This window comes from Ilyonectria robusta (assembly GCF_021365365.1).
Source record: "Ilyonectria robusta strain PMI_751 chromosome Unknown BGZ61scaffold_1, whole genome shotgun sequence".
In the NCBI taxonomy this organism is placed as follows: Eukaryota; Fungi; Ascomycota; class Sordariomycetes; order Hypocreales; family Nectriaceae; genus Ilyonectria; species Ilyonectria robusta.
The window spans coordinates 411,154-433,192 of record NW_025764435.1 but is presented as its reverse complement, the minus strand read 5'-3'; the positions used below and the strand labels follow the sequence as shown (position 1 = coordinate 433,192).

The 22,039-nt window shown below is 53.4% G+C and overlaps 6 protein-coding genes across 6 annotated transcripts; 4 read left to right on the top strand and 2 right to left on the bottom strand.

Annotated features, from left to right (window-relative positions):
• Positions 1–24: 24 nt before the first annotated feature.
• On the bottom strand, positions 25–1,492 carry BGZ61DRAFT_437058 (uncharacterized protein). Its single transcript, XM_046244061.1, has one exon. It carries the CDS (start codon positions 1,351–1,353, stop codon positions 259–261), a length of 1,095 nt encoding a protein of 364 aa, XP_046111585.1. The 5' UTR covers positions 1,354–1,492; the 3' UTR covers positions 25–258.
• A 2,197-nt stretch (positions 1,493–3,689) lies between these two features.
• On the top strand, positions 3,690–8,215 carry BGZ61DRAFT_377442 (uncharacterized protein). Its single transcript, XM_046242575.1, has 4 exons — positions 3,690–4,160; positions 4,274–5,955; positions 6,236–7,600; positions 7,656–8,215. The coding sequence occupies exons 1-4, from the start codon at positions 3,815–3,817 to the stop codon at positions 7,761–7,763; spliced, it is 3,501 nt and encodes a 1,166-aa protein (XP_046111584.1). The 5' UTR covers positions 3,690–3,814; the 3' UTR covers positions 7,764–8,215.
• Positions 8,216–8,744: 529 nt separating this feature from the next.
• Positions 8,745–9,421, top strand: BGZ61DRAFT_525025 (uncharacterized protein; the record flags this gene model as incomplete). The annotated part of the gene is made up of 4 exons (XM_046252694.1): positions 8,745–8,993; positions 9,047–9,127; positions 9,181–9,350; positions 9,406–9,421. 4 exons carry the CDS (start codon positions 8,745–8,747, stop codon positions 9,419–9,421), a joined length of 516 nt encoding a protein of 171 aa, XP_046111583.1.
• A 772-nt stretch (positions 9,422–10,193) lies between these two features.
• On the top strand, positions 10,194–13,163 carry BGZ61DRAFT_488462 (Pyruvate/Phosphoenolpyruvate kinase-like domain-containing protein; the record flags this gene model as incomplete). The annotated part of the gene is made up of 9 exons (XM_046250113.1): positions 10,194–10,443; positions 10,503–10,595; positions 10,647–10,672; positions 10,725–10,992; positions 11,051–11,189; positions 11,673–11,745; positions 12,029–12,188; positions 12,253–12,787; positions 12,845–13,163. 9 exons carry the CDS (start codon positions 10,194–10,196, stop codon positions 13,161–13,163), a joined length of 1,863 nt encoding a protein of 620 aa, XP_046111582.1.
• Positions 13,164–13,537: 374 nt separating this feature from the next.
• On the bottom strand, positions 13,538–17,785 carry BGZ61DRAFT_501477 (FAD binding domain-containing protein). Its single transcript, XM_046251706.1, has 10 exons — positions 17,464–17,785; positions 17,345–17,410; positions 17,169–17,288; positions 16,560–17,114; positions 16,168–16,500; positions 15,755–16,109; positions 15,599–15,606; positions 14,835–14,945; positions 14,378–14,753; positions 13,538–14,322 (listed from the first exon to the last, which is right to left on the bottom strand). The coding sequence occupies exons 1-10, from the start codon at positions 17,492–17,494 to the stop codon at positions 13,572–13,574; spliced, it is 2,706 nt and encodes a 901-aa protein (XP_046111581.1). The 5' UTR covers positions 17,495–17,785; the 3' UTR covers positions 13,538–13,571.
• Positions 17,786–18,950: 1,165 nt separating this feature from the next.
• BGZ61DRAFT_488460 (putative pyoverdine/dityrosine biosynthesis protein) lies at positions 18,951–20,974 on the top strand (the record flags this gene model as incomplete). The annotated part of the gene is made up of 4 exons (XM_046250112.1): positions 18,951–19,308; positions 19,359–19,741; positions 19,790–20,448; positions 20,509–20,974. The coding sequence occupies 4 exons, from the start codon at positions 18,951–18,953 to the stop codon at positions 20,972–20,974; spliced, it is 1,866 nt and encodes a 621-aa protein (XP_046111580.1).
• Positions 20,975–22,039: the final 1,065 nt, after the last annotated feature.

Below are 22,039 nucleotides of genomic sequence, written 5' to 3'. Positions count from 1 at the left end.
CGGTCCCAACTCACACATGATTCCCGGGGCGTATCGATGATGGCATCACATGCGGCAAACGCAATTGATTTGCAAGATAAAAGAATTCCGTTCAACTCTTAACAACAACTACACATCAAAGGCTACGCACTCCTAATTCCAAAATTGCTGATTCCAAAAAGAGTCTCCAGTCTGTTGCTAGAACCGACTGAGAGATCGCCAAAGATTCGCGTTTCCAATTCCTTCCACAATTCAATGCTAGATAGCTTGGCTTTCTCTTCATTGGGACTTGTCAGTCTCCTCGGAGGGCTCGGCAAGAGCCTTGGCCTCAGCGATGGCCTGGATCTCAGCGCAAGCCTCTGCGAACTTCGCGTTGGCTGCCTGCAACTCGGGGATATGAGCTGCAGTCAACGCAACCAGCTGGCTCATAGCACCGAGGGCGCCGCCGGCAACCGCGGTCTCATCGCGCTTGAGGTTGAGATCCTTGAAGGCACTAAGAGAGCCCAATCCCTTGATCAATCCCTTAAGGCCGCCCAAAGCATTCAAGGCACTCAGACCAGCCTGACTTCCCACGCTACCCAGGTTGCCAGATGTGATTGTACCAGTAAGTCCTCCGAGGACCTTAACAGGGTCTACAGTGGCAGTATTGGGGCCAGTCTTGGTAAGACCGCCAAGGATGCCGTCGGCAAGGCCGAGTACGCCATTCAAGAGACCACCCGCGAGACCAAGGGCTCCGCTGATGAGGCCGGCATCCTCGCGCTTAGACAGTGAGTCAAGGCCAGTCTTGACGTCAAGCTTTCCCGCAACTTCGCCAACAAGTGGTAGGTCGTCCAGGGATACCAGACCGCCCAGGCTGTGAAGGGTCTCCTCGCGCTCTTCAAGCGTGAACTTTTGCTTAGCTGGGAGCCCAGCGTTCCTGAGGGCCGCAATTATAGCCTGGACTTGGGCGACAGTGAGTTCCGGAAATTGTACGGCCTCCCCTCGCTTTAGCACGCCGGGGATGAGCTGGCCGCCAAGGAGTCCGCCGCGAGGCTTGCCATTGACACTGTTGAGAAGATCAATCTTCAGAGCCTGCTCAGTCTGCTCAGTCTGTTCCGAACTCTCTCGCTTCGAAACCCCGCCAGAGTTTTGCAAAAACTGAAGGACGGCTGCGAGGCTGCCCAAGTCGACAGCCTGCTCCAACTCGGTCGACACGACAGCTGGTGAAGCGTGTTCAGCTTGCTTTGAACCGTCGCGGGGGCCTAGTCCGCCGCCAATAAAGCCGTTCGAGGATTCAGCTTCTTCGCGAGCAGCCAACGCAGCATAGGTAGTGTCTGCAGGGGCGGCAAGAGTGCTGCTCAAGAGCATAGTGAGGGCGAGAGAGATTGACTTCATATTTGCAGAAATTCGGGTGTGCTGTTGAGAAGTTATTGATGAGAGAATTGAAAGGAGGTGAGTTTCTGTTGGTCGAAGGAGTGAATGAGCTTGTTAGCTTATGCTTAAGCTTGGAGGGTGAAGGTGAGGGTGAGTGAGGTGAGAGACAACGCATAGTCGCGGAGTTGGTAGCATCTTATACTCAAAAAGATATTCATGTTCTACCAGTTTCCGATGAAGACTCAGAAAAGTTGTCTCGGTGCATTCTCGGGGTATTGCTTACAACAAAGGTCTTACAGGTCAGCACAGCCTATAAAGATACTATCCAGCATCCAAGACCTGCGACATCCGATTGGGCCGCTAGAGGGTAAATGGGCTATGGAATGGAGAAATATAAACTGGTGGAGGGAGTGCATAGAAATTCTTGCTCCTTGATGGTTGAACGATGATGAAATGGCCTACTGGCAGAAAACATCACGCGCGATGGGCCGGAATGTTGACGCCGATCAGACAGTAGATAGGGAGCGAGAGCAATTGAAAGCATTTGGCGTATCAAAAATTGCAATGTACCATTCCACCGCTGGACGGAATGGCTTCCGGGTTGACTCAGTAAGTCAGTACAGTACAGCATCGTGGAGGCTCCTCTGCTTTGTAGATTGTGAGTCCGAATCTAATGGGCGATGATGAAATGCCGGTTGCAGGCAAAAGTGCTTGCTTCCCGGGTGTCATCTCACGGGAGAGTCATCAGGGCGCGTGTGGCGTCACCTATCAGTTGACAGTGGAGATATAGAACATTCCCGATACGGATTTCGTTTTGGAACGAGGGAAGTCGAGATATCGACGCCAGGGCTCGATATCGGGTTAGGTATGAGCTGCACTTGCATCATCAGGGTAATGTTCATGCGGATGCTCCAGGGAGGTTGAGGTGTGGAACAATACGTATTAGTCCAAGCTAACTGCCGGCGTTCCACAATCCTAGCTCCCCCGCAGAGCTTGACCCAATGGCAGGGCTCTTCTACTCCCAACTACGTAGTAGTCTCATCAGCAGCTCCAATGCTCCACCAATGCTCCGAGATCCAAATCCCTGGCAGTGAGCTAATACGTACAACTTGCAATGCCGGTAATTGTGACATATTGTTGTGTTTCAGGATCAGATTGAGGGCGCGCCTTAGTCGGGAGACCAGAGCGTGTTTCCGCTAGCACTGAGGAATTTTTGCTGTATTTTGTGCAATTCTCCTGGGACATGTAGGGTAGATGGACGCATACACACCCTACGGGTCCATCCGAACCTGAGTAAAATCCTGCCGGTATCGGTGGTTGAAGTACGTATTCTTCGTCATGTGGAAGAAAGAAAAAAATCCTTGACACAATGCGACCAAGAGGCGCACAAGTGATATGCACGATGTTGCGAGCATGTGAATATTGTACAAAATACACTGCTGCATGCGAACCACCGATTGGATGAATTTGGAGGTATCGAAAAATCCAAGAAGTCAAGGCATAGAAAGCTCAACCCAAATGACTGAAGCCATTTGTTTACACAATTACCTCATTCAATCCACCAATCTAAGCAGATACCTGGTGATTAGACGGCATTGATGACGAAAGGCGTGGGCAGGGGGGGGAAGAGTTTGGTGCGTGCAGAGCGATAGCGGCGTCACGAGCACGGGCATTTTTTCGCCCGACCATAGTCGGCATCTCGATGAGCAAATTCATATTGGTGTAAGTGCAATTGGATAGGTGGGGATCAAAATTGTCCGCCAACGATACACGATCACACCAACGACGACGTTGGTACCGCCATCTCATGTCGTAGCACGGTACTTTGTCTGTAATTCCCCTCATCCGTAGCTGCCGGGTGTCGTGTTCGAGGAAGAATAGATGCATTCCCGGTACTTGGCTGCAGGTACGGAGTATTCAAGGAAGCATAGCAGCCTCCGCAATCGCAGTTGAGCGCCGAGGGAAGATCCAGACAGATACTTGCGCACGCAAACATGTGCCAATTTATACAAGGCACAAGGCGAAAGCTACCAGACAGCATCTCAAAGCTCTGCCGTGACTGTGACTCCCAGTTTTTTTCTTCTCAATTCAAATCGGACTCATAACGGAGGGAGAGTCACAAAAGACGGGGCCGGGCCACGAAAAAATATGTTGAGGCGCCCTGCTGTTGTTGCGTCCCCTGCTTGCTAGTGCTCTGAGAGGGGCCCAGGTACCCCTCCATACCCTTCAAGCAGGCTAAGTACCTGGCTGGCACACCGTCACACACCAATTTTTTCGCAGGCCTTATCTTATCATCCAGCTCTTGTACCGCCTTTTTCTTCTCCGGAACTCTACCTTTCTTCTTCCCCACCAGATTTCGACGAGTCACCCGCTCTTGTCTCCCTCGCATCGCGACCCATACGCCTCAATCGGGATTCAAAAGGGCAAGCTTGCCAGCGGAACGGTGCCTTTTACGCATTGATCCGCCTGCAACACCGCTGCGATGCCTGCCAACATGGCTGCCACCCTCGCTGGCCGAGCTCCGGCTCTGCTCCGACACGGACGTCGCGTTCCCCAGGCCCTGCCGGTCCGGTCGTTCTCTTCCGCCACTCTCGCCGCGCGCGGTCGCTTCTTCATGGCTCCAAGCAAGCCCGTACAGTCGAAGCGCATCGGAACAATCTCCATTGCCCGCGCCTACAGCTCTGCCGCCACCCAGCAGGCCCCGAACCCCAAGGCCTATCTCGATAGCGGGGTCATCAAGCCTCACCAAACTGTCGATGTCAAGAAGGTCCTTGTCATTGGCAGTGGTGGCCTTGCCATTGGCCAAGCCGGAGAGTTCGACTACTCAGGTTCGTGATTGCTTGTTGCTGGTTCCCAATCTCTTCCTATCTGGAGGGGTTCTTGTGACTCACAAGACCCTCGCGCAATGAGCTCTTGGCTGACCCCGGTCCTCGATATACAGGATCCCAGGCCCTGAAGGCTCTCAAGGAAGCTGGTGTCGCCTCTGTTCTCATTAACCCCAACATCGCTACCATCCAGACCAACCACAGCCTCGCTGACGAGGTTTACTACCTCCCTGTCACCCCCGAGTATGTCACCTATGTCATTGAGAAGGAGAAGCCCGATGGCATCTTCCTGTCCTTCGGTGGCCAGACTGCCCTCAACCTCGGCGTTGAGATGCAGCGATTGGGCCTTTTCGAGAAGTACGGTGTCAAGGTCCTGGGTACGAGCGTCAGGACCCTGGAGCTCTCCGAGGATCGCGACCTGTTTGCCAAGGCCCTCGAGGAGATCGAAATCCCCATCGCCAAGTCCATTGCCGTGGGCACCATCGAGGAGGCTCTCAGTGCCGCCGACAAGATCGGATATCCTATTATTGTCCGTGCCGCCTATGCCCTCGGTGGCCTTGGATCCGGTTTCGCCAACAACGAGGAAGAGCTTCGCAACATGGCCGCCCGGTCTCTCACCCTTTCCCCCCAGATCCTTGTCGAGAAGTCTCTCAAGGGCTGGAAGGAAGTCGAGTACGAGGTTGTCCGTGATGCCAACAACAACTGCATCACTGTCTGCAACATGGAGAACTTTGACCCCCTGGGAATCCACACTGGTGACTCCATTGTCGTGGCTCCCAGTCAGACTCTGAGTGACGAGGAGTACCACATGCTCCGAACCGCTGCCATCAAGATCGTCCGACATCTCGGTGTGGTTGGCGAGTGCAACGTTCAATATGCTCTCCAGCCCGATGGCCTTGATTACCGTGTTATCGAGGTCAACGCCCGTCTCTCCCGATCATCGGCCCTGGCCTCCAAGGCCACCGGCTACCCCTTGGCCTACACTGCTGCCAAGATTGGTCTGGGACACACCCTCCCCGAGTTGCCTAATGCTGTTACCAAGACCACCACTGCCAACTTCGAGCCCTCCCTGGATTACATCGTCACTAAAATTCCTCGATGGGACTTGTCCAAGTTCCAGCACGTCAAGCGTGACATTGGCAGCGCCATGAAGTCGGTTGGTGAAGTCATGGCCATTGGTCGTACTTTCGAGGAGTCTTTCCAAAAGGCTATCCGTCAGGTCGATCCCAGGTTTGTTGGATTCCAAGGCGATAAGTTCGATGATCTCGACTTTGAGCTGCAAAACCCTACCGACCGCCGATGGCTCGCTGTTGGCCAGGCCATGATCCACGAGAACTACTCTGTTGAGAAGGTCCATGAATTGACCAAGATCGACAAGTGGTTCCTTTACAAGCTGCAGAACATTGTCGACTGCAAGCGGGAGCTGGAGGCTGCTGACGGCCTTGAGTCCCTGAAGAAGGACCAGGTCATGAAGGCCAAGAAGTTGGGCTTCTCCGACCGACAGATTGCCAATGCTACCAAGACCACCGAGGATGAGGCTCGTGCCTACCGATTGAGTTTGGGCATCCGACCCTGGGTCAAGAAGATTGATACCCTGGCCGCTGAGTTCCCTGCTGACACCAACTACCTCTACACTACCTACAACGGCTCCTCCCACGATGTCACCTTTGAGGATAAGGGTACCGTTATTCTCGGCAGTGGCGTGTACCGAATTGGTAGCTCCGTCGAGTTTGATTGGTGTGCTGTCAGTGCTACCCAGGCTCTCCGAGAAATGGGCGAGAAGACTGTCATGATTAACGTAAGTTGAAGATTTTCCTTTCTCTGTGTCTAACTGGGCGGATCTGCCCTTTCCCCCCCGTTTCCCCCATCCCCCGTTTCCCCCGGCCCGGCCCCGGCCCCACTGTTTGCCGAATACGCTCCTTCCCCGTCTCTTTACAAGTATAGTGGGGCCAATTTGTCCTGGAAGCGAAAACGCCGACATCCTCTCCCACATCATTTCACGCTCTACTCTCTTCAACACTTTCTCTTTGACCCTCCTCTTCAGATAAATGCTAACTTACCGATCGTATAATCCTGAGACGTACAGCACTGATTTCGATACTGCTGATAAGTTGTACTTTGAGGAACTGAGCTACGAGCGAGTTATGGATATCTATGAGCTCGAGAATGCTTCTGGTGTCGTTGTCTCTGTCGGTGGCCAGCTGCCCCAGAACATCGCTCTCCGACTTCAGGAGACCGGCGGTGCCAATGTCCTGGGAACCGACCCCCGGGATATTGACAAGGCCGAGGATCGCCAGAAGTTCTCTGAGATTCTCGACAGCATCGGCATTGACCAGCCGGCGTGGAAGGAGCTGACCTCCGTCAAGGCCGCCGAGGACTTTGCCGATGAGGTTGGGTACCCCGTTCTGGTCCGTCCCAGCTACGTCTTGTCTGGTGCCGCCATGACCGTCATTCAGAGCAAGGAGGATCTCAAGGACAAGCTCGAGGCTGCCAGCAACGTTTCACCCGACCACCCCGTCGTCATCAGCAAGTTCATTGAGGGCGCTCAGGAGATTGATGTTGATGGTGTTGCCTCCAAGGGCAATCTGGTTATTCACGCTGTTAGCGAGCACGTTGAGCCGGCTGGTGTTCACTCTGGTGATGCCACCCTTGTCCTCCCCCCTGCCAACCTAGACCAGACCACCATGGACCGTGTCAAGGATATCGCCGAGAGGGTTGCCAGCGCGTGGAAGATCACCGGACCCTTCAATATGCAGATCATCAAGGCCGAAAACCCCGAGGGTGGCGAGCCCCTCTTGAAGGTCATTGAGTGCAACCTCCGTGCCTCTCGATCTTTCCCCTTCGCCAGCAAGGTCCTTGGTACCAACTTCATCGACGTCGCCACCAAGGCTCTCGTTGGCAAGGGTGTTCCCGAGCCCACTGACCTCATGGCTGTCAAGCGTGACTACGTCGCTACCAAGGTCCCCCAGTTCTCCTGGACCCGACTGGCTGGCGCTGACCCCTTCCTGGGTGTTGAGATGTCCTCTACTGGTGAGATTGCTTGCTTCGGCAAGGATCTGATCGAGGCCTACTGGACTTCCCTCCAGTCCACCATGAACTTCCGCATGCCCGAGCCTGGTGAGGGTCTCCTCTTCGGTGGTGATGTTAGCAAGCCCTGGCTCACCCAGGTTGTCGATTACGTCTCCCCTCTCGGATACAAGCTGTACGCTGCCACTCCTGAGGTCAAGGCGTTCATTGAGTCAAGCTCCAAGCACCAGGTCGAGGTCGAGGTGATTGAGTTCCCCGTGGAGAACAAGCAAGCTCTCCGAAAAGTGTTCCAAAAGTACGACATCCGCGGTGCCTTCAACCTGGCCCAGGCCCGTGCCAAGACCACTGTTGATGTTGACTACGTCATGCGCCGAAATGCCGTCGACTTTGGCGTCCCTCTGTTCATGGAGCCCCAGGTATGTCTCCTCTAGCTAACCCGTATTACATCACAACTGACTGACTCGATTACAGACTGCTATCCTCTTCGCTCAATGCATGAGCGAGAAGCTGCCCCGCTCTGAGGGCATCCCCTCCGAGGTCCGCCAGTGGTCCGACTTCATCGGCGGCAAGCCGCTGTAAATCTTCTATCTACGAGAGAAAAAAATGGCGTTTTGGTTCTAGAATTTGTAAAAGTAAAAAAAAGACCAAATACAGTAGGTTAGGGAGTAATACTTTTATTCCATAGTCTTATTTATCCCTTAGTCTTACTCTCCCGTAACGAACATTTGTCGTTTTGCAGCCACAGAACCAGATAGGAAGAGAGCAATTTCCCGATACCAGAAGGACGGCATCAAGATGTGGAATCGTAGAATCCTAAACGACAATCCTAATCGAAACTAAATACGATGGCCTAATCAATCCTAAACTAAACTAAATATGAAGGCCTAATCAATCTTAACCTGAACTAAATACGAAGGCCTAACCCTGATAAGTGCGACCAAGAGTCCTCCTACCTTGCCAGGTTCTCTCCGGCTTGTTCAACAAACCAACAAAGGATTGACGCACGGACCACCCAACCTTGCGCGACCAACTCTCCGACCACGCGCTTGGTTGGCCGTCACTGGGCAAGATTTCTGCCGCCACGGGCCTTTCTCAGCCTCGCCGCCAGACAAACCTCCTTCACCATCACCCTCACTTTCCACCGACCCATCTGCGTCGGGAAGGCCAGCGGCGCAACCTCCACTCAACGCTCGACGACGGCGGGTGTTTGTGTGTAGTCTGGCGTCTTTGGCGTCTTTCCCTTTGCGTTCGCCATTGCGCCTCGGCTCCTCCTTGCTCCATCCTCCTCATCGCGCGACGCCCGCCCCGTGAGCCGTTGCTCGCTGCTCGCTCCTCGCCGATTGTCGCCACTCCTTTCCCTTCGGCTCCTCATCTTCGCGTCCCTGTTAAGCTCCGGCGGCATAGGTAGCTGATCCTGAGCGTAGCGCTCGAGCTCGCGTTTCTCTGGAAGTCTCTGCGCCTCTCCGCGACGCCCCCCGGTTTCCACCTCGCATCGTCCTCGAACCGATTCAATCTCCTCCGTAACCGCATACCTCCGTCGTCCTGACTCCCGTCTTCACCATGTTCTTCCTCTACAACATGGAGCGCAGGGTAACCCTGCACCCTTCTTACTTCGGTCGCAACATGCACGATCTCGTGACGAGCAAGCTTCTGAAGGATGTCGAGGGCACGTGCGCTGGAAGCTACTACATCATTTCCATCATGGATACCTTTGATATTTCAGAAGGGCGCATCCTTCCTAGTAGCGGACTTGCTGAGTTCACCGTTGGATACCGCGCAGTTGTGTGGCGACCTTTCAAGGGCGAGACGGTAAGGCCGCCATCTGGCGACTCGTCATCATTCAGGAGGCTGACCCACCTCAGGTTGATGCTGTTGTCTACTCCATCAACCCTCAAGGCTTTTTCGCCCAAGCAGGACCCCTGAGACTCTTTGTTTCGGCGCACGTACGTTGGGCCCATGGTACGCGCTGCGTGGCGGCTACTGACGGTTGAAACAGTTGATTCCTAGCGACATCAAGTGGGATCCCAATGCGACACCCCCCCAGTTTACCAACAACGAGGACACCGTGATCGAGCCCGGAACTCACGTTCGAGTCAAGATCATTGGTACCAGAACCGAGGTTGGAGAGATGTGGGCTATTGGCAGCATCAAGGAGGACTACCTGGGGTATGCAGAGAACTTTGCCTTTGTTCGGGACTCGATTGCTGACGACCTGTTCCAGATGTCTCCAAGACTAATTCATGAACATGACGATGAATGACCATACTCGATTTAGATTGTTTGAAGTTGTCTTTTCCAGATCAGTCGATTTACCTGGATCTCACGACATGGATCAGACCGCCAACCCCCTCGATTGCAGTGGCGCGGAGTATTGGCTACTTGAGCACTAGGCTGCGACTGCTCGCGAGGTTGGGAACGGGACAGGGCGGACATGTTGGGGTATTTATGCACCGCTATGTAGAAAAGAGGACCTTTGCCTGTTGCTGCAGGCGGACGGTCGCTGGCGGGCGGAGCTTCGATATTGGTTCCAAGGCCATGGCACAAGACGCCTGCTGTACGGGGATCCGCGCCATGTTCCCACGAGACTTGGCCGCGGGCGACTAGACTCTTACAAGTTTTAAAAAATTGAAAATCAGATACCCCAAGCCTCCGGTTCGCCGCGCCCTACGCATTACGCATTACGCATTACGCCCTACGCCCTATTACTCATCGTACATAGTGGCTGCTGCCACCTGCAAGATGCGCGGAGATGGTCTGGTGATGCTCCCTGCAACCCCACACCACCAGACGCAACCCCCACTCTGGGGCAGCACTTAAGAGCGCCATCCGAAGCGAGCTCGATAGATTAAAAGATGAACTCGGAGCTTGATGCTTTAGTTGCCTCATCTCATCTCCTCTATAACTATATCTCAGGCCCCAGTTTAGTCCATAACTTAGCCCATCAATTCATCTCCGGAAGCGTCACTCGCCCCCTCTCCCCCCACAATACAGAGTCTACTAAATAGAACCATGAAGGCTTGGACGTCAACATCGCTCCGCTTGAGACCTTCTCTCGCGTTGAGAAACCAGCTGTGCATGCGAGGAGCCGTCAGATCAATGTCCGCGATGCAGGCTTCCAACCGGTTGAGAACGGCGCTGAACCGGGGCCGGACCTCGTTCGGGGCGTGGCAGATGATTCCTGGAGCGAATGTGTCACGACTGCTGGCGAGGTCTGGAGTCGATTGGGTGTTGGTGGACTGCGAACACGGCAATTTGGACGGTATAGATCTCTCTCTGTGTTCAGTGCTGTGTAGCAAAAGATCACTGACGCGGCTGTAGATGGCGCGATGCATGATGCTGTTCCGGCGATTGCAGCCCTGGGAGTGTCTCCAATTGTGAGACTTCCCGACATGCAAGGGTGGATGGTAAAGCGTAAGATTGTCCGCGGCTGTATATCTTGGACGACTCGCTGACACACTCCAGGTGCTCTTGACAGCGGAGCTCACGGAGTGCGTATCAACTAATAGCTACGTGGCGTTGACCTTGCTAACAGTCCTCGAGATTGTTGTGCCTCTACTTCGTACAGTTGAAGAAGCCAGGCAGCTTGTCCAGTCTGCCAAATTCCCGCCCTTGGGCCGACGCGGCTTCGGTTCTCCCATTGCTCCCGAGCGCTTCAACCCCGTCCCCAGTTTCACCGAGTATCTCCAGCAGGCAAACGATGCTCTCTTGACCATTGTTCAGATCGAGACCAAGGAGGCGCTCGAATGCGTGGATGAGATCGCGGCGGTGGAGGGCATTGATGTCCTGTTCATTGGGCCGTTTGACCTAGGTGAGTCTGCCCCAATCCCTCGGTCACACCCATGGATTGATGTTCTGACTGGTAATAGGAAACAACATTGGGCATCCCATCATCAACGGGGTCATTGCACCAGAGCTGAAAGATGCTCTAGCCAAGGTCTTATCTGCTGGCAAGAACGCCGGCAAGAAGTGCGGTGTTTACTGTACCAGTGGGGACCAGGCGAAGATGTTTGCGGAGCAAGGTTTCGACATGATGAATGTAGTGACGGACTACACAGCACTTGAGTTTACCGCCAAGGAGCATTTGAGCTTCGCCACTGGAGCAGCACAGCCAGCGAGAGGAAAGTCGTATTAGTAGAAGCTCTGGGTCTCGGGCTGACGGAGATTTCTGAGCCGACTAGCTCTGCTCGGCCTTGTCCATCTTGGCCTCGACCTGTTCAACAGTGAACCGGTGCATCAGCTTAATAGCTTTGCCAGACCTGGCAGGATCCTCTTCAGGAGCCGCCGTCTTGCTGATGTGTATCTAGCTCCTAGGTTAACAATGCCATTTCATCTTTTAGAGCAATTTCAGCATACCACGGGGACATCATAGTCGTAGAGGGCCCTCCACGCCTTTGACTCGGGCTGCGGAGCGTCGACGTTGACCTCGGTGTAGGCAAACGGCCGCTTGTCCCATACATCGGACAAGACGCCCTTGGCTTGCTTGCAGAGGCCGCAGGTTTCGCGAGTGAACAAGGTGATTCTGCAAGATTGCAGCAGGCGACGGGTTGCAAACATGGTGAAAGTATGCCAAAGAGAGCGTGAGATGTTGTGAAACAAAAGGAGAGGCCAATGGGCGTTTTCGATATGGTGGTCAATCGACGTTGAAGCAGGAAAATGGTTCGAGATGTCGAGCTTGTCCTCGGAACTGCCATGGTCTAATAGTAGTGCAGGCCAACCCCGCACCCAAACAGGAAAGCGGTGAAGCGAGAGCTCCCGCGCTTCAGCGTCATCGGGGACCGGAATTCTAGAAGCTCCCACCCCACCAGCGACTTGGAGATACTCCATCTTTTCTCTCTCTCCTCCAGACCAATTTCCTGGAACCAGAGCCTGCCGAGCAAGTCTCGCAGAAGTCTTTCATCATGGCTCAAAAGTGCGTGCATCAGGGCTGCGGCAAGGAGTACACGGACGCTGCTGAGAAGTGCGAGTACCACCCCGGTCCGCCCGTCTTCCATGAGGGGCAGAAAGGTAAGCATGGGTTGAATCCGAGTTGAAGCTATGCGCAATTCCAGATGCTGACTTGGCGCCGTAGGATGGAAATGCTGCAAGCCGCGGGTCCTGACTTTTGACGAGTTCATGGACATTCCGCCCTGCACCACCGGCGTCCACTCGACCACCGACAAGCCTCCAGGCGTTGAAGAGAAGCCCCAGCAAGACGATGCCTCCTTGGCCAAGAAGATTGATGACCTCAATGCCGCTACGCCGCCGTCCCGCGGACCGATTCAACCCGCCCAACATGCCCCGACGCCGCCTCCTCCTGCTCTAGAGTCCGAGGACGACGAGCCGGGTATCGAGATCCCGGACGGAGCTGGTTGTAAGCGGAGGACCTGTGGTGCGACTTACAAGAAAGGTACCTCGAGGGATGCAGAGGAGTGTGTGCACCACCCTGGAGTGCCAATCTTCCACGAGGGAAGCAAGGGTTACTCTTGCTGCAAGAGGAGAGTGCTGGAGTTTGACCAGTTCATGAACATCGCCGGGTGCAAGACCAAGAAGCAACACTTGTTCGTTGGCAGTAGCAAGAAGAACAAGACTGATGCGGGCAGCGAGGATGTTTTGACCACGGTCAGGTAAGCTCTGGGTTTACCACTTCGTTTGGAAGAACCCACCAACTAACAATGTGGCAGACACGACTTCTACCAGACCCCGGCGAACGTCATCGCTTCATTCTTCCTCAAGAAGATCAACAAGGAGACGGCCAAGGTGGAATTCCAGGAGAAGCAATTGGTGCTGGATCTTACGACGACAGATTCCCCCCCCAAGCGATACAAGGCAGACGTGCCACTTTTTGCAACCATTGATGCGGAAAAGTCGTCTTTCAAAATCTTGGGAACGAAGCTGGAGCTGTCGCTTGTCAAATCAGACGGAAGCTCGTGGCCAGTCTTGCGGAGTGACGACGCCTTGACGGGAGAAATTTTGCAGGTTGGCCGGGCGGGGAGAGCTTGATAGATGAGAAATGGTGTATTCGTAGAGAGGAGGGTAACCGTAAGGTGGATATAGGTGAGGAGTTGGGCGAGTGGTGCGTATGTGGGCGTTAACGAAGAGTGATGGCCACCAGAATGGAATTGCATCTCTAGGCAAATGAGGACAATTGATTTGTTAGAAAACAGTCAACGGGCGACTCGCCACGGAAGCGGGTCGCCTAAATGATATGAAGACAAGATAAAACACCCTTTTATCCATGATTAGTTATGAAATGCCATAAAGTTGAATAAGGACCAAGTTCAGTTGTTCACAAATATGTACATCGCTCTTATGTAGTATTCATGACCAACAAACTTAAAATAACCAGGTAACATGAACTTGAACACGTTGGGTTTAAAATAGATCATGCTATTATTGTGTGCATCTATACTACACGGGCTTCGTCCACTGACGTTTTAATACCCTAGAGGCTAATATGACCATCCCCCCGCAGAATATCGTGATACCCGCCCAAACCCAAGCGGCATTGTAGCCCATCTGCTTCCGCAGAGCCCCTGAAATTGGGGACCCAAACAGCAGCGCCACAGACATGACGGAGAAAGCCGTGCCAAACCTCGTCCCAATCTTGCTAGGATCTGCTGAGAGCCTGACGAAGATGGTTGGCTGCAGCGCAAAAAAGGTCCCCGTAAAGAAGCCTTGGAACACAATGGCGACTATGAGACGAGCTTGCGTCTTGGCCGCGATGAGGCTCAGACTGGTGATGGAGAGGGCAATCGTCGTTCCGATGATCATGTTCATTGACCCGATGCGCTGTGCGACGAGGCTGGGCAGGATACGGCCAAAGATGGAACTAGCGTTGAGAATAGCAAGGAAGTAGAGGGCAAGGTCGGGTGAGACGATGTTCTCGTCTAAGGCGTAACTCTGGATGTAGACGAAGGGGGTATACATCCCGAGAAACACAACAAAACAACCACCAACAAAAAGGAGGTACGGCCAGTCGCGAAAAGCCGTTGGGTCGATGAAAGATCGTCTCTTGCGGCCCTGCGACTTGGGATCTCTTGTTCGAAGTACAATATTGGCAACACCGAGAAGCACCAGTAGAACCAGGGCTAGAGCTCGAACAGCCCAGGGGAGTCCTATCTTGGGATAGAGTTCTCGAAGCATGATGGGTAGTAGAACTCTAATATTTTGTCAGCCATGATCGACGATAGAGTATACGAGGTAACTAGACTCACCCCCCAAAACCACTCCCTGAGGCGGCGATGCCATTCGCTAGAGGAAGCTTGGTGGTGAACCACAGAGATGTAATAGCAACGCTGAGAATAGAGAGGCAGCCCGCCCCCACGCCCACAAGGATCCCCTGGGTTAGGATAAACTGCCACAGGCTGGAACACAGGCTCTGCAAGACGGTACCGGCAACAATGAGCAACGACCCGGTGGCCAGAAGATGTCGGAAATACCCGGCATCATAGATAGGACCCACGACGAAGCCAAGAAACACCATGAGAAAGGTCTGGAGAGAACCCACGACGGAGATCTGAAACGGTGTGTGGCGGCTCAGTTGGTCGGCCTCATAGATGGTCTGGAACGTGCCATAGCTGGATACAAGGCCTGCGGGCGCACGTCAGTATCTCGTGGCGTGTTGGTTGAGGTTACAGTTTGCATGGATATCCTGAAGCTGTCATATCTTACCCCATGTTCCAAAGTATAGGCAGAACGAGCCTGCAGCCTGCAGCCATGCTTGAAGCCCGCCGTCCGGAATATATGATGCAAGGTTATCCGAGAGAGGCACAGCCGGTGAATCTTTTTCAACGGAAGGGGTTCCGACTGACACGTCTTCGAGCATTACCGACCGCCCCATATTCTCAATTGCAATGCCCGTGCGATAATGTAGCCGGCTCAGTTGATAATGGAATGGCTCCCCGAGGAATCGTCTGTCTCATTGCTTTTTTTTTGCGGATCAAGCGTCTACGAGTTCGAAAATTCTTCCGGCTCTTACGATGGAAACATGCCATGAGGTCGGCACACGTCCTAGTTATCGGAATTGACTGCCGTTGTTCACATCCCGCGCGGTCCATTTGTCATCGCTTGATTCGCTTCGGCATGACCAGAAGCGGCAAGCCTCCGCTCAACGTTGCAAACGAAACCGACGATTCTCCACTGCGGGATGGATCAGATTAGAGATGGATCATGGATGAGCCCTTTGCCGTCCCGGCCAGACCGACTTGGCCCTGCCGGCATGGCCCTGGTCGCCACGAAGAATTGCCGTAGACGTGGGCCGTTGACATGCCATACTTGTTTGCCGAGGGATGGACTCAATTTCAACGTCGACTATCCCTGAGGCCGCTCACTTACACGGAGTATGTATTGTCCTTTCGTTTTTTCGCGCGGAAAACTAGCTTGGAAGATCATCCGGAACTACAAGGATATATATCCGGGGGCACGTACGATCGAACCTAGACATCTTATTGATGGTCCCGAAACTCAATTGTTCTAGTCTTCTACCCTAGTAAAGAGAAAAATTGCATCCCTGTATTTACTGCGCTATGACAAACAGTTCCGCTAGATACTGGTTCCAAGAATCGTCGCCACCTGTGACGTATCCAATGTACATGTCTGGTCGTACGACAACAACGAAAGAGTCGTCTGCCTTGACCCAGTCGGCGGTGAACCTGTTGCTCACACTCAACTGAGACTGAGCCTCCCCACTCGGCTCCGACTGATCGTTCGAGGGCAAGATGTGATACAGATCCGCCACGGAGCCGTAGTCGAAAGCACTCTCGGGGTGCTTGCCAATGAGGAGAACCAGGAATTTACCGTAGGAAATTTCAGTGTAGAGTCTTGTGCTCTCAGCGCCGGAAACCGGCTTCACTACAATGTCGGGGCATCGGTGGCCAGCCTTCCAGATGCCATGTTCAGACTCCTTGATAAGCGGCGAAGCCATGCCGTCGTAGGAGACACCCATACCTTGGGATTCAGTCAGTAAGACGCTCCCCAGTTACTTCGCTCGGGATTGGCTACTCACCAGTAATGTAAGCCGCGTTACGCTGGATCGTAGACACGTATTTCTTGGCCTCGTGCACAGTATCCCGCACCAGGGCGGCCGCAACGTTAATGACCTCCTGAGCCGTGGTTCTGCGCTCAAGGTCATAGCTTTGGATGAGGTTTGCCGCAGCGTCCTTCTTCAGGTCGGGCCGCAGAGCCATGGCCAGACGCCAGGCAAGGCCGAAAGCGTCGGCGATTCCAGTGTTAAGGCCTTGTCCACCGTTGACCGAGTGCACATGCGCAGCATCTCCGGCGAGGAGAATGCGGCCTGAGCCTTCCTTGGAAATGAAAGAAGAGGCAATTCGTTCCTTCACTGCACACGCCGTGTTAGTGCCCAAACTGAAAGATAGTCTCTGGTGAGGCTCGACTTACCATCAAAGGTGCTGTACCACTCTGTCTTAAGGAAGTCGACCTTGTAAGGGGCCATGTGCTTCTTGATAGACTGCTCAGCAAGCTCCTGAGTGACCTCACCCTCGAGCAGAACGTAGAAACGACAGAGACCACGCTCTCGCGGGATCCATGAGACGCGAGACTGACCATCCAGCTCAAAGGTGATGATTTCCGGGCAAACAGGGAAGTCGGTATCGATAAATGTGTCAAGGACAGCCCAGAGCATCTCGGGCTTGGTTCCAGTGAAGGTAAGGCCCAGGGAATTTCGGACTGTGGACTTTGCGCCATCAGCGCCTAGGGCATACTTGCTGCGAACTTTGCGGCCGGACTGAGTCACGATCTCGACGGAATCGGTCTCCTCCGTGATGCTGAGGACTTGTTCATTGTAGTGGACGCGTCCCTCGAGACGGCTGGCAATCAGCCTCTCCACGACGGGCTGGCCGATCATGAGAAAGTTCTTGTGCAGCGCGTGCTCAATGCCAACCCACCACTGGTTCTGGCGGGACTTGAACTCTCCATTGCCAAATGTTGAGCTCGCTATGGACACATTAGCATACTCGATGTGGATCAATGCTTTGTGCAATTACTCACTGTTGCACTTGAGGCCCTGCGGCAGAAGCTCATCCAAGATTTTGGCAACTTCGAATGATTGCTGTGTTCGGGCGTTCAATGCGTCGGCGCGTCCCAAGTCGAGAGACTCGGGCTTGGCATCTGTTGTGATATTCGTGTAAGTGTCTGTATTTGCGTTGACTGCTTATTTCTCCTACCTAGGATAGACACTGAGACACCGAGTTGATGGAGCAGGAGTCCAGTAAAGAGACCGGTAGGTCCACCTATGCCAATTGGTTAGCCAAGGGGTATTGGCAGTGGTAAATAGGTAAGCTACCTCCGATGATAGCAACGTCGACTTCTTCCATGTTGAGGATGAATCGAAAATTGGATAGTAAGTTGTATAGTAAGTTGGATAGTATGGTGATCTCTGTGGTAGTCTCCAAGCAGAATTGTGTAGATAGTGAATATTCTTTGCCAAAATTTCTGGAAACAATACTGCCGCGGCCATGTCAGAATATAGAAAACCGAGTCTCAGCACCGTCCATGATACGGAACCACAGACCACCCCGTCCCGAGGATCCTTTCCGGACACTAATGTGACGTGATGTTCTGCATGGCATCACGGGAGGATCCGGTGCAACTCCCGGCGGTCTACAGTGAAACGCGGCGGCGGTCTAGATTCGTCACCACAGGCCGATTGTAAAATTCAACGCCCCTGTACTCCGTCCTTTCACGCCATTTCCTGGGTCGGCAGGTCGAGTTGCGGCTGATACCGAAATCGCGCGGCTTCGCCAGGGCCGTGGCCTTGTCCCGGAGCGTCCCCGGAGATCGCTCGGTCCCGTATTTCCCGATCGGGCAACTGGCCAGCCGCCCGTATCCAGGAAGATGCACTCCAGACCCTGATTCTGACGCTGCGGCGCAGCTATCGGGACTTGTCTACGCTAAGTCGAGGATCTTTTTGGCGCGCTTTGGTCCTTCTGGAGCGCTTTGGTCCTTCTGGCGCTCTTGGGTGACATTCTGTGAGTCTGTGACACCCAAGCTTGCCCCGCCGGAATGCGACCTCTTGGTCGGGATGTGGCCGTGTTTCGGGTCAATGATACAAGGTTGTGACGGCTCCTACCACTTAGACCCCAGACCCCGTTAGCTCTCGCATCCGGTTCGATACCGAATACAGCCCTGCATTCACCTTGCCGCAATGTGTGCATCGAGATATGCGTAAAGGCAACTAGGACGTCCTGCCATTTTCGACCAGGTGTCCGTTCTCCATATGCTTGTCCGTGCACAGAAGCTGGACGGCCCACGACAAAACAAGGTGATGCCGTCGGCCCCGGGTGGGATACAGGTGGCAAAACATACCAAGTTTGTCAGGGTGGATAGAGATCTTTCGTCGGTGGATACTTCGTACGTTACAATCTATGCAGCTTTCGGACCTGGCCGTGGAGAGCGCGCGGCTGAGTCGAAAGAAGAGTCTAAGTTGGGTCCAAGTTAGGCGATTCGAAAACGTATTGACGTAGTTTAACCCGGCAAACAGGTCGTAGCAAAAGCGGAATGAAACGATTTTTGGGATACCAGGTCCGAGTCGGAACGCGTCTCGGAATTCGCCAAAGGAGAGGAGTCAGTTTGGCTGTGCTGTGATGCACTGCTATATAGATATAATACCGTTCGGAATCACCACCTCGTCAACTCACAAGCAGACAAAAATCATCTCCCACACTTTAGCTTTCTTCTCAAAGTAACACCATCTTTTCAACTTTGATCGCCATGTCTGTCGCTGGCGCAATTGAGCCCAGGCCTGTGCCCTTGGGCATTGTGGGCAACAGCATGACCTCCCTTCCCGTCGCCCTTGATGCTTCGGCCCTCCAGACCTCCTCAAAGATCCTTCAAATCATCGACCGGTATCGTATGGTCAGCTCGCCGAGCATCGACCGGGCAGATGAATCGGCACTGAAATTCATTGCCCTCACTTACACCCACGTCAAGGCTGGACGGGCGGTCCCTATGTGCCTACCGGCATTCCCATTCAAGTCTCCCAACTCTGTCGGCAAAGTTCTGGGAAACCTCCCTGACAAGGCAGAGGAGTTTGCACTCGCTCGATTGAATGGTCTTTGCCAGGCAATTGGCGACGTGTATCCCCCTGGCGCAAAACTGACAATCATTTCCGATGGACTCGTGTACAATGGTAAGCTTCGAAGGCATTCCACAATTGGGAATGGTGTTGACGTGTACAAGATTTGCTCGGTGTGCCTGATAAAGATGTCTGGGCCTACGGCGAGACTCTCCGAGAGCTCGCCATCGACAAGGGCTTCAAGAACATTTCCTTTTCACGACTCCGGGATCTCGTCAACATTGAACTGCCCAATGAGTTCAACGAGATGACATACGTCGCAAACGCATCCAACTTCCGCCGTGCCTTGCTCAACAGCTTTTCCCGGCCCGACTGGAGCTGGGAGGAAGCCCGCCAAAGCGAGGACGTGTGCATGACTTACCGCGGCTACATCAAGTTTCTCCAGCTCGATCTGGAGAATGTCTACCCCCTAAAGGAGGACCGCACAAAGTCCAAGTACAAGAAGGGCATTGAGTACATTGCCAGACAAATGATGGCACGAGGAGATGTAAGCTCGACAGTCCTTCCATATCTGACCGGGCTAATTTTCTTTTAGGCATTTGCCAATGCAGTCCGAACAAAGTACATCGACCATATCCGCTTGTCCATCCATCCATCCACGGGCGCAGCTAAGCTATCTCTCAACCTCCTACCGACCGATACATACTACACAACCCCGTGGCACTCGGCCATTGTCTTCAGACTCGATGGCACTACCACCACAGGTCCGCGAGCCGAGTTTGAAAAAGATGACAAGCTTGAGCTGGTGTACGAGAACGGCCGCCCAAGTTACTTCCGTGAGAAGTCCGATCTCTATTCCTGGGCCGAAGAAAAGGGCGGCATTATTTGCGAGCCCATCTACCCAGCCGGATTGATGATCCGACCCGCCAAGGGCCGTGGAGCTCTGACGATGAACGACATTGACTCCAAGAAGGTCCGCGCTCTATCAGAGATCAACTCTCCCATCATCCTGCGTGACTTTGTGAAGAAGCCCGAGAAGGAGGCCTTCATCAAGAAGGCGTATGAGTTTGGCGAGCCCCTTCCCTGGAAGTTCGGTCTCCTGCTTGAGGTCAAGGACCGGGGTGCGGATACTCGCGGTCTGAACAATGTGCTCTCAGCCGAATGGATGCCGTTCCACTACGATGGCCTATTCAAGACGGTCAAGAAGATCGACGAGGTGACCAAGGAAGAGGTTTTGGTCTCAACGCCTCCTCAGTAAGTCTTTACGCTTCATTGCCCTTCCATAAGCGTTACTAACTCAGGTGTTCTCAACAGGTTCCAATTCTTCCACACTCCCACAAAGTCTCCTTCTGATACCGGATTCACCCTCTTTTCATCGTCCACTTTGCTGTTCAAGTACCTCCCATCTTGGCTTACAGTCGAAAAGTTGTCCAAAATGACTTGGACTGTGTCAACTTCATCTTTCGATGCGACCAAGTTGAAGGGTCTCCCATTGGTCGCCAACCACCCGACAACCGGAGTGCCATGCTTGCGGTATCACGAGCCGTGGCCTCAAAGCAAGACTAGCTTTGACGCCACGAGCGTGACGATTGACGACAACGAAGACAGCGAGATGATTTGCGACGCAATCACTGAGCTTCTGCACGATCGCCGAATCGCCTTTTACCACGTCTGGGATAAGGGTGATCTCTTGGTGAACGACAACATCCTGATGATGCACACGCGCAGTGACTTTACGGCAGGAAGCGATCGGGAGCTCTGGCGTATTCACTTTGACTAGGATTTTTACGAATTGGACCGTTTAGGGCCTAATTCTATTGGATAGACCTATCGGCAGGCAAGGGGCGATTTTGTTTTCGATTCCGCGACGGCTCTCGGAGGGTATCGGCGGGGACAGTTCTCCCCAAACCCTTGGGACGTGGGCAGGATAGTTTGTTACATATTAGCGCAAGTCGTGACTTGAGGAGTATCTCATTATCAAATCAAAAGAATTTACGGTCGAAAAGATGTGCCGAGAGCAGAGGCAACTCTGCATGTGTCGTGAAGTTGGTGCCGAAATGTCGGCGGAAACACGTATGATAGGGTGCGGTGGGAATTCCGAGCTATCCCAGTAAAGCGCATAGGTACCTACCTGGGGAATCAAGGCTCGGGCTTTTTGTACCTTGGAACTGACTACCAAAAAGAATTCAATCGCACGATGACACAGCGGCACACCCATGACGCCATTATATGGACGTTGGCAGTATAAATCGTGGGATACTGCGTAAGCCACTTATATGAGGAATCGCTGAGCAGAGTGATGGAATCGGCGTGCATTTTGGACATGGGCTATTTTCAGGTCGAAATGCACCTTAAATTGACGATTGAGGACGCCTCGTCACAATCAGATCAGGCTTCAATGGAAGTTTTCCGACTCCGCTCATTCTGTACAAGGGTCAAGTTGAGAAAAAAGTTGAAAGTGCATGCTCCTTATCTTATCAATATCTAACCATCTTCTCCCCCCCCCCCCCTCTCACATCCCCTCACCTCTCCCCACGAGGTTGGTGGTTTATTTAATTTCCGACTGTCAATGACTCGTCCTTCCATCCGGTGGCTGTGGGATTCTTTGGGAGAAGGGGGCATCATCTTGCTGCGGGACGGGAGCACGTGTTTACGTCGACTGCATACTCATGTTCCTTTTGATGCCGCAGCAAGCGTCATAGCTGGAATCTCGAGTGGAATGCACCGGCGGAAGAGGGTTGGTTGGTTCACAGGATTGGCCAGCTTGGTGCGAACCAGCGCCACGGCCCCAGTGGAACACACCCAGATGGAACAGAGATAGAGTAGGAACCGTAATTCGGGATGC